General features: G+C 42.3%; 1 protein-coding gene across 1 annotated transcript in view; it reads right to left on the bottom strand.

Annotated features, from left to right (window-relative positions):
- Positions 1-4,039: 4,039 nt before the first annotated feature.
- Positions 4,040-11,858, bottom strand: part of LOC308098483 (ras-related protein Rab-26-like) — a gene marked incomplete at both ends in the record, with an annotated part of 128,279 nt that continues 120,460 nt past the window's right edge. Inside the window, 4 exons of the mRNA XM_080446863.1 lie at positions 4,040-4,139; positions 4,852-4,928; positions 8,702-8,758; positions 9,344-9,409. Coding sequence (XP_080302989.1) covers positions 4,040-4,139; positions 4,852-4,928; positions 8,702-8,758; positions 9,344-9,409 — 300 coding nt within the window. The remainder of the gene's footprint in view (positions 4,140-4,851; positions 4,929-8,701; positions 8,759-9,343; positions 9,410-11,858) is intronic.

The raw sequence follows: 11,858 nt of genomic DNA, 5'->3' as shown, positions 1-11,858 counted from the left end.
AGCATAGTTAACAAAGACGGGAAATTATGAGATTTTATAACACAGGATTGAAAGACTCCAGCCAATACTTGATTACTTTATTTATTAGTTCACTTAAATCGACAAGAAACTCCATCACGCTCAAATGTAATAAAACCCAAAGAGATATAATATAATACCTCAACATCAAGTTTGGAGAAGTGTAACAGCATGTAAACATTGAGAGTCTTGAGAGTCGCATGTGATTTCTACTGGAGAAATATAGGTATAAAATGTGTCCCACCTAGGGTTGCCAACTACCTGATAATCGAATAAGAGAAGATCGGCCGGGCGTCCATTATTTCCAATAGAAATTAGGGACGACCAGAAACAGAATATGTACAGTTTTTGTATATTATATTAACAACCTGTAATATAGTATATTATGTATATGAGCTGTTTGTAAGATGTGTGTGTGACTGATTCCCAAAGAACAAAGTGTGTCCCATAAGGGAAACGTCTTTTAGTTTCCAAAGAGGGGACGATTCCGTATTTCAAGGGACTGTTGGCAACCCTAGTCCCACATAACCTGTCTGTTTATAACAGAAAATACTCTTAACAGGTACAAACACTGGACAAAGACAGCAAAACAAGTACTATATAACCCTTCCAAATATAAAAAATAGAGAAGCCCAAAATAAGCAGCAAGAAATAAAGCAGCCTACCAATGCTTTGTACAACTTAGTACAATACAAACAACACAACATTTGATATATTACAAACAAGAATCAATTAACTCATTTATTTAGTTTCCTTCTCATAGCATGGTGAACCAATTACGCTTATCCTGTGGTTTTCTCATAATGGATGTCTGCAGATTTCCAGCTCTGTATCTGCTCTTATACAACGTGACTACAACATGTAATCAACTCATTCCTCCAGATAAAGCATTCATATATTTGCCAAAAATGTTGTTATTATTATTAGTAGTAGTATTTTTACATTGTGTTATTTGAAATGACCATTCCCCCCCAAAATATACACATACTATCGACTATCTTCAAAGTATATAGTTATACCACATTTGTATGGTGTTTAAGTTTGAATTCTTACTAATATAATAACCAAGATTATAGCCAGGAAGGGAGATTGCATGAGATACCGTGCCGCCAGCCTCATAGTCTTTTCCCTGGCTAGATGTACATACCTGAACCTGTGTGAATCTACAGCCCAACTATGGCTCTGAACACTACATGAACCTAGACACTGCTGCCTCTCCTGGGATGAGATAAGGACATACTTCAAAGTTGCTTTTACAACTAACACTCAATCTTGGGTTGAAATGAATTCAAATCTAGAGTGCCACCTGGCTTGTTTACATCAAATGGTAATATCACTTATGTACAGTCTTTATATAGAAAACAGCCACGTACATTTATTTCACACATAATTAAGAAATTCATCATGAAAATGCTTGTTAGAGCTGCAATGCTGGTGAGCTGAGGCGGCTCGGAGGAGCCTTTCGAATGACTGACAAAATACTGAACCATGTACTGTACAGAGACTATACTGTATAACACAATGCCGTGTGTGCACGTTCATTCATCCTCATATTGACTGATGGTCAATGATGCAAAATACATTATGCAAAATGTTTAAGTGTAAAGGTTTAAATAAAATCACCAGACTGTGGAACGACCAGGGTTGCTAAGTAAATTGTCTCCTACAGTCAGTCTCTGCCGTTCAAAAATAAAAATTAAACCTGGAGGTACATTCACAACTGCAGAAGAAGGTGGGTCAGTCAGGAACGGCAAGACAGTCAGGTTGTGGGGGGGGGGAGGGGGGGGGCAACAAGATGAGAGAGCAGAACATACATCGGTGCTGTTTATGTAATGTGCAGTCCGGTGTAGACAGGCGATCAGAGATCTCCACACAGGTCTGGGGAAATCTGAATTCATTGGATGGCAGAGAAAACCAGTGCTAATAAACCTACGCCAGTGGTGGAAAGTAACTAAGTACATTTACTGAAGTACAATTTTGAGGTATTTGTACTTTACTTGAGTGTTTCCGATTTCCAATACTTTTACTTCTATTCCACTACATCTTGGATCCAAATGTTGTACTTTTACTACGCTACCTTTATTTGAGAACTTTAGTTACTTTGTAGATTTTACTTATTATTACAAAACGTTCATTAACCACTTCAGTTCTGTATACATTTCGTCCATTTGAAAATAGCCGATCTACAAGCTCACAATGAGTCACGATGCGACGCATTGTGAGAATGTAGATCTGCTATTTTCAAAAGACGTTTATACATTTGAAAACTTGAAATGGGACATTCTGCATAATGAGCACTTTTACTTTTGGTACTTTAAGTACATTTTGATGACAATACTTTTGTACATTTTGAATTCCGGGCTTTTACTTGTAACAGAGTATTTTCTATATATAGTATTGATACTTTTACTTAAGTAAAAAATGTGAGTACTTTTTCCACCACTGACCTACGCCTAATGTTTTGAAAACCAATGTGAGGGACCGCCCCAAAAGTCATTGCATTGGTTCTGCAATGATGTTATTATTATTATTTATTTATCTCTTAATTGTTTCCACCTGGTTTTTAGCCCATTCACTGGCCCTCATTTATCAACGCGGTGCAGCCCAAATAATGGGCATACGGCGAGATCACCGCACCTTTCGGCATTTATCAATATATCCTGACGTGGGCTTCATCCTACCGTAGGCTGAAATCTCACATCTGGTCGGGACCAGTTGTTGACTTTGGCTGCGCCCGTTTATTCCATTGTAGACCTGTGGAGCAGCATTGTCTGACAGGCATCTAGACACATAATCCACTCCTAAATGTATATCTACACTAATAAATAATCCCTGTGAAAATATAACATTTTATAAAGTAATTTAAACAAACTGCTTTAACAGTCATTCGGTTAAGCTTGCAGATCTGGCTGCATTGGCTATTTGAAAATAGCAGATCTACAAGCTCACAACAGGTCGCATCGCGATGCGTTGTGAGCTTGTAGATCTGCTATTTTCAAAATATACGAGCGCAGCAGCGCTTCTGCGAGAGTCCCGACCATTTTTTCATGGACAGTGAGGTCTGCAAACTTACAGTAGCTTGTCCTATGTTATGGAGTTATGTCATAGAGAGTTATGTAGGCTACACAACCTGGCTGGGTTAAGGATATAAACCCGACGCTCCAATATTAACGTGGCGGCACGGGATCACTGCATTCCTCCCGAGTCTCATGACTGCTTTATTTACTGTAACTTGAACACGCACTGCTCGGTATGGGTTAAATAAATGGGTATACAAACGTATTCCATTCATGGCAATGTGATTGGTATCATAATATGTCATTCATGTAGGCTACAAGCCTACTATGTAACAACAAAGATTGTACCCCTACGCTACGGATTACATGAAAGACAAAGTTGGGCGGGCGTGTGTGTGTGTGTGTGTGTGTGTGTGTGTGTGTGTGTGTGTGTGTGTGTGTGTGAGAGAGAGAGAGAGAGAGAGAGGCGTGTGCGTGTGCGTGTGTGGTGAGGCGAGTGGGGGAAACTCTTTCTTATTGGCTTTTCATGCTTTTTTTGAGTCGTATTCTGGTTCTTCATGTCGTGAAGTCAGGCGTTTTGTGAATATTTAAGGGTGTGTTATTTAAATGACGCTTGTTTTCAGACGTGAGATTTATCAAAGCTCCGACCTGATATACGCTACGATCGGCTGTATAGGATCCTTTGATAAATGTGACTTCGACGTTGGTGTACGGCCGAATATATGGAAAAATATAAGACGGTTTTTACGCTCCGTTGATAAATGAGGGCCACTGAGTTTAGAAGTCACCAGACATATCAGTAGATGGAGAATGGGTGGAACAGACCAAAGACACAAAAATACTGAATACCTCGCTGACTCCTTATCAATCTCAGGCCAGATGCAGACAGCATCATCAAAGGAAGGGAACGTGTATGAATACGAAAGAGACAAACAAACACACACAAACACACGCTCGCACTCATCCTAATGCGAACACAGGCCCAGATGGCGACCGGAACAGGTCTAGGATCTGCAGCAGCCTGCGCCCTTCATTTCCTTGTTTACGTACTCCTGGAGTTTAAACTTCTCACTGGGATCCTTCATGGACCTGTGCTTCAACTCCCTGGGAGGTCAAAATAAAGAGAGGGAGAGAGATTTAGTAGTGAGATGAAAAGAATCTTACTTTCACTATTCAAGGCAGAGGATGCACAGTAAAATCCTGAGTATCAATCACTTTCAACCTGGCGTCATTATTTTTGGGCATGAAAATCTTCAAAAGAAATTCAAATATTCTCAGAAATAGTGAAAATAGCCGTTGTGATGTGAGCTTGTAGATCAGCTGCTGTATTTTGACGACCAAGTATAAAACATGACTTCAGTTTTTATTTTTCTATATATACATTAGAGGTGTGCATTGGCACTGCCCTCACGATTCAATTCGATTACGATTCACCAGGTAACGACTCGATTCGATTCTACGATGCATTGTGATGCATCGCGATGCATTACACTTTTCTATATTACTGCACAACATGGCAACTTCAATGGCAATCAGTCAATACAAGCAGTCAGATATACTGAACAACATATACATCTGGCTGCTGCTCCGTGCAATTAGCAATATGATTAAAAAAATTATAATAATAATAATAATTACATTGATTTTTTACATTTGTGAATCGATTCATAATCGTCCATGTCCGCATCGCGATTAATCTAGGGATCGATTATTCTTTACACCACTTATATATAACTGAGAAGATGTTGCTGTGTGTCTGACTGCAGAGTTAACAGCTGCACAAAGAGGAACGTTGCCTTACGGGACAGATACTCACTTGGCCACAGCAGTGAAGGCGAGCTCCACATTAAGGCCCGACTTGGCACTGGTTTCCATGAAGGGGATCCCACACTCCTGTGGAAGTCGAAACGATGCTCGTTAAGGGAGATATAATTAAACCTCGCGCTTTTACCTCCAAAAAAAAAAACACACCGGCGTACTTATTATGATGAATAGCTTTCATTAGACTGCTGACTCCCAAATGCCTTTTAATTATCAGGCAGTGAAACCAAAGAAATGCAGACTGTGAGACGAGGACTGTGGGTAATGGTAGCCTGTTGCAGACCTTCACAAGAGAAATGCAGTGGATTGTTTATTTAGGTTAACCCATTAACACATTGACTGCCAGAGTTTATTCATAATGTACTCACCCCTGTGCCAGCGATTTTCGTGTTTTTTTTTGTTTGTTATTTTGTAATTTTTCATTCAAATAGTTTGTCTGGCTGCGGTTTTAAACACATATGACAGATCGACCAGCAGAGAGCAGCAGATTGACACCTTGATCACTCGCTGACTCGCTCGACCCCCCCCAAACAAGCTCAAACAGTCCATACGTCATAACCGGATGTGACATTTTCGCAGATCGGCGATCGGCCTTCAGTTCGATGTGATACACGACGACGATGGCTGTTCGTCATCCGGACTAAAGAAAATAGAACTGGAGCTCTCCGTTAGTTTTTTATACCGTGTGAAAAAACGTGTTTTTCCCTATTCTCACCTAAAATGCCTAAAAAAGGCCTCCGAGAACCGGAATCTGCGTCATGAATCCGGAACCCGGTGAGTGTGATGTAAACAGAAAACGAAACTGATGATGAAAAATTCACAGAACACCGCGATCACAGATTAAACAATGAAAATTCAAAAGAACACATATATGCGATCTTTTGAATTGCGGCAATCAAGCGATGGATTTGAAAGAACGCATATACAATCTTGGCAATCAATGTGTTAAGACCTGAGGCCTTCTAAATCAGTAGTTTTCACACTTTCAAGATTTTCCCAAAAAGTATAAAAAATAGCAGATATACAAGCTCCCAGCGCGTCACTTCGTGCCGCGCTGGGAGCTTGTATATCTGCTATTTTTTTAATAGCCAACACTAAAATCTAAAATGACATAGATGCTTTCCCATTTTTAGCGGGTTAAATCAAACTTAGAACGTGATAAAGCGACTCCCAGGGCCTGCTCTATGGGGGGGATTTGTCTGAACCTGCAGCAATAACAAAGCCAATGTGATATTTCTCTTGCGCCGGCACTGCGCCTTAAAGTAACTTAGTATGACTTTAAAGCATCTGTTGCCGCCGGGGGGGGGGGGGGGGATGCTCGGCTATGCACTATATGGGTTGCGTATATTGAGTTATGTGACAACAGCCGGCGAGGAATAAAGGTAAAAGAAACGTCTACCCTGCTCTGCTGATTGCATTTATGCTTTGCACTGAGATTTATCTGTGAGTCTACGACTAAGAAATGGACTGGGACAGATGGCAGCGGCGTACCGTACGGTACATCCCCGTGAAAGCTCTTAAAACTCAGGTTCCACACAGAACGATGTCAAAAACCCTGTTATCTCCAGCCCGGCCAAACATCTGAGATGTATGGCCTTTGGGATTCACATTTATCTACGACTACTTTTGCCAACGGTGCATATTCCTGGAAAGGCATTAAATCAATGGTAATAGTATTAAGACGTACAAAATCAAATAGCGATTTTGACAGGGTGGAAGGAATAGACTTTCTGCTGCCCTGTGTAATATCCATAATCTGTTCGTGCTCACAGAAAACCCCCTTCAGTCATATGAATCTCTTTGGAAAACGCGTGAAAAATGGAATGCATTGTTTCCCCTGTGGTCGCATATGGCAGTGGTTCTCAACCTGTGGGTTGGGGGGTCCCCAAATGATTTTGATAATAGCCGATCTACAAGCAAATAGCCGATCTAATAGCAGAGCTTGTAGATCTGCTATTTTCACAATATGTATTTGTGGAACAGAGTCCAACAAAATTGAATGCCTTAAGGGCCCGTACACACTGCAGGAGATTGGGTCCGAGATTGCTGTCGCCGACATTTTTTGGCGCTCGCCGACAAAACCTCCCGATCTGACGCAGATCGGCCTTTGATCTGCGAGATAATGCTCGCTCTGTGTGAAAGGTTTCGCGAGACGATGTGGCCGCGATTATCCGCTCTGCGACGGCTTTCCGACCGTTTTCAGATAACTACCATGTTAGATATTCAGCTCTGTCCCAGACAGGAGATCGGACAGTATCATACATTATGAAAGGGTCTGCGAGGAGATCCACGCTACAGCCAATGAGAGCACATTACAGCCACCGTGGCCAGGGGAGCGTCGCTGGATCTGACCACAACAAACAGTCCCTACCGCAATATTACCGTCCAGTCCTGTATTAAGTTAACATTATAAAACAAAATGAGAGAGTGAGCAAGCCTGGTGGTGGGCTGTTTATTTTAGAGGAATTGTACAGAGAGAGAGAGAGAGAGAGAGAGAGAGAGAGACAGACAGACAGACAGACAGACAGAGAGTGAGAGCAAGAGCGAGCTCTGTGTGTGTGTGTGTGTGTGTGTGTGTGTGTGTGTGTGAGTGTGCACGCAGCATGTGCACGCTGTTATGAACAGCGTTGCCAGATGTTGCGAGAGAAATAAGCAACCAGGTCTATGAAAACAAGCCCAAGAAAAGGCCACTTGAGCACTTTAAACCTATTTACAAATACATTGGATATTTGAAAATAGCCGATCTACAAGCTCACAACGCGTCGCAGCTATTTTCAAATAAAAATCTTGAGAAAATTGTGGAATATTTTCCAAATCCACACAAATCTTGTATGGGGTCAGTGATGGCACAACATATTTACAGAAGGGGGGTCTGCGGACAAATACATATTATGTGTTGTTTAAACCACTGGTTTAAACAACATTAGGAAACAAGGCCAAATAAGCAACTACACAAATAAGCCCAAAAAATGCACCCCGCAACAACCAATATTTACAAGCAACTCTACAGAAAAACAAGCCCAAAGTCGCTTATAATAAGCGGACATGGCAACGCTGTCACTGACGGCTTCTGCGCACTTGACTGCGAGAGAGGGAGAGGGGGAGAGAGAGAGAGAGAGCGAGAGAGGGGGGAGAGGGAGAGGGAGAGAGGCATATCACGGGATACGTCGATTAAAATGAATTGGAATAAACTCAAATGTATGTATTGGGTCTGACTCTGGAGATAGCATCCTAGTGAACTATCCTACAGTGTGTCAGCCCTTGTCGGGGATCAATCCTGTTGTGAAGACCACAACGATATTATGACAGCCGATTTCAAGAAATAAACTCCTGCAGTGTGTAATGCTTAACGATCAGATAACCCCCCGAGCACTTTAAGGTCCTGCAATGTGTACCTGCCTTAACTCTTACAATTCCAAGTGCTTGTCAGGGTGGGGGGTCCCCAGAGAGATTGAAGCATGGTAAGTGGCACAAAATTAGTCATGGCCCTGTGCTGACAGTGGCCAAATAACACTTGCACTGCAATGGCAGCAGAACAGTTTGTATTGTTAACCTACAGTCCCTAATGGGCCGTCCACACAAAGTTCTATAACACACAATATAGCCCTGTAAACTAACCCTATCAAGATATACTTAAAAAAAAACATTATAACTCAAGCGGAAGGCAGAGCTCACACAACAACTATAACGACAACAGTGGTGAATGATATAGTTATGGTTAGTTGTAGTCATAATTCTAATTATAGTTATAGGTACAGAGTCTATGCCAAAACCCCAAAACCCTAGTTTGTTTCATAACATTGCAGCTAGAGCTCTGAAAATGGCTCAGTACTCATGGCTCATACCTTGGCGAGCCTCTCGCCATCCTCTCTCTTCACGGCCCTCTCATGCGTGGCATCGGCCTGAGGAGAAGGGAACACACATTCATCCGCGTACACCAACGTTAATGTTACAATGTCATTTGTCCTGACTTGACATTGTTATTAACCCATTAAGACCGGGAACGCATGTGTCACTTTAGATTTCTTTGGCTATTCAAAAATAGCAGATCTACAAGCTCGTAGCGCGGCACCGAGTGCCGCGCTATGAGCGTGTAGATCTGCTATTTTTTTAATAGCCAAAGAAATCTTAAAACGACACAGATGCGTTCCCTTCCCGCTCTTAATGGGTTAATGCTCCTAAATCTGCTCTAATGTTAAGGACTGATAAGCATGCTGAATATTTAATGTGTCATGGATTAAGGTATTAGCATGTTAATTAGGGGCTTATGAAACTTTAAGTATGCAGTTGGCATTTTCAAGTCATCTGTAATCAACTGAGAGCGACACAGTAATTTAACTGTGAGGATAATGCTGTGTAGAGATATGAAGGGTATTCAGGTGAAGTGTGTGACACTGTTTTGTCACCTGTCTCCTACAGATACTCTATGTTTGTGCTTTCATTGAGTCTGCGTCCCCAAATCACAGACATTTCCCATAATGCCTTGCCTTGTTGGCCAGCAGCATCAGCACCACATCCTGCTGAGCGTATTCATGGATCTCAGTCAGCCATGCCTGGAGACAACACAGCAAACACAGAATGGAGAGGAGGAGGTTTTATTAGAAAAGATTAGAATATGTGAGGAATTTGGCAGAGGTTCTTCCGTGCCCAACTGGGAGCGTGCGTAGGCCTACAAAGTGTCGCGCCGATCGGTCCAGCGGTGTCCCAGATGAGCTGTTCACAGACAATCAGACAGACAGACGGCTAGACGGACGGACGGAATGACTCACAGGAGCGAAAACATAATCCTTCGCCTTCGGCCGTTCCGGCCTGGCGGGGATAATAAAGTACATTGTAAGCAAAGATGAAATATGCAGAACTCAAAGAATGGATGGGAAAAAGAAGACTGGACTTGACTGGTTCGTGTGGGGACATTAAATTCAATAATATGAAGGGACAGAGGGTGAAAGTGACACAGGCATTTAGAAGATGAACAGGAATGAAAGAAGAGGTGAAGGTGAGGAGATAAGACTGCAGACAGGTGATAGGGTTGAGGAGAAATTGCCGGGAGGGCAAGGAGATGGGGGAAAAGGACACTGCCAGAGAATCAATGAGAGAGAGAAAGAGAGAGAGAGAGAGAGAGAGAGAGAGAGAGAGAGAGAGAGAGAGAGAGAGAGAGAGAGAGAGAGAGAGAGAGAGAGAGAGTAAACAAGAAAGTGTTGCTATCGGGCAACTGTATCTCATTATCTCAACTTGTTATGTTTTTTCAAAAATGTATGCCCTATTTCATCATACCACCAGAGTGTTGCCAAATTTCAATTTAATTTGTCTATTTTCCCTATTTTATTTCTCTTAGTCTGTCTGTGGGTTTTATAAATATTGAACCGAAGAAAAGTATTTAAAAGAGCTTGTGATTAAACTACATTGGATCCATTGGAACACAGCATATTTTTTTCAGTAACTCTGAGTGGAACCGTGTATTTTTGGGACCCCAATCTACACTGTCAGATTCTCAGTGTTCATTTAACTCTGAGAATGTACACATGTAACCAAATGGACCCGTAGGGTCCAATTTGGAGCCCTGGTAGTCCCCAGACCCAATGTTGAGAAACAGTGTGATATGGCATCTCATCCACCGCAGTTGACCTTCATCATGACGACCATGGCTGGCTTTGTGACAACAACAACACTCCATCCATCCATCTATCTACTGTAAATAAGTACCTCATCAACAGGGACAGAGATCTGTGCCAAAATAATATCCCTCATCTCAGCACAATGCATAATTATTGTCTTCACAGTGATTTTTAAGTCTGCATTGGATTTCTTGGACACATTTAGGGATCACTTGTGTTTTGCTTCAGCACCACAGCTTCAGAGCTGCGACAGATCTCTCGTAAGTGCATCTGTTGATGACTTGGCAGTGTTAACCAGAGTCACCTCCAGCCTAGGGTCCCATCGATAGCAAGAGATGGGACAGGGAACGTGTGTGTGTGTGTGTGTGTGTGTGTGTGTGTGTGTGTGTGTGTGTGTGTGTGTGTGTGTGTGTGTGTGTGTGTGTGTGTGTGTGTGTGTGTGTGTGTGTGTGTGTGTGTGTGTGTGTGTGTGTGTGCACGCGTGCGTGCGTGTGTGAGAGTTTGTGTGCGGATGTAAGTGCATGTGCGTGTGCATATACTGTGTAACTCTCTACAGTGCTGTAATAGTAGAGGAATGCTGTTGCTGTCTAGGGTGCAATAACACTCAGTTATCTCTAATTGCATAATAGTGACCATATATCACTGACAAAGCTAATCGTCCACATACCAATCAAACTCTAACCATATAACCCACTGGAGTGAGGGTGTAATAATGTGTCACCCTAACCTCAGCCTTTCCCACTAACTAGCCCCTCCTTCACACTTCCCCTTAGGCCCTCTCTACCTCTCTGGCCCGTCTAATGTAAAACACAGGATTCATCCATGCTTCTGCCCAGTCAGCTCCCACGGGTCCACATCTCTAAGGGAATGTTGCATGGTCCACAAGTTCACACACACACACACACACACACAGCAGGTACGGGTGTGGTCGGAAATGTATAGGTCATCATGGATGGACAGTCAGTGGGTCGAAATGGCAAGGCTTGTTTTCATACTTAATTATTGATCATTTTTGATAACAACAAGAGGGGGTGACTGTGCCGGTACAGGTAGCTCTTAAAACATTTGTTTTCATAATCTGTGTAACGCTGGCATGTCTGCCTCACTCGCTCGCTCACTCACTCCATCCTGTTCACATTGTTGCAAAGACTGAGGTTGCGGCAGTTGGCCACCAGGTCAATGGATCTTGGTGGCCAGAAATGTATTTCTATTTTTTTCGTTTTCTTTATGATTGGGGCAATGATTCCCAACCTGTGGACCGGGGGCCCACGTGTGGGCCATGAGGATATTGAGTTTATCGATAATATAACATTAATATTGAAGTCATGGTATGAATTTATTTATGTATTTCTTGAGGAATGAGAATATTCCTGCATGCCTCCCTCAA

Source organism: Gymnoscopelus braueri, assembly GCF_963280865.1.
Source record: "Gymnoscopelus braueri genome assembly, chromosome: 13".
Taxonomy (NCBI): domain Eukaryota; kingdom Metazoa; phylum Chordata; class Actinopteri; order Myctophiformes; family Myctophidae; genus Gymnoscopelus; species Gymnoscopelus braueri.
This window is presented reverse-complemented; position numbering and strand designations above follow the sequence as displayed.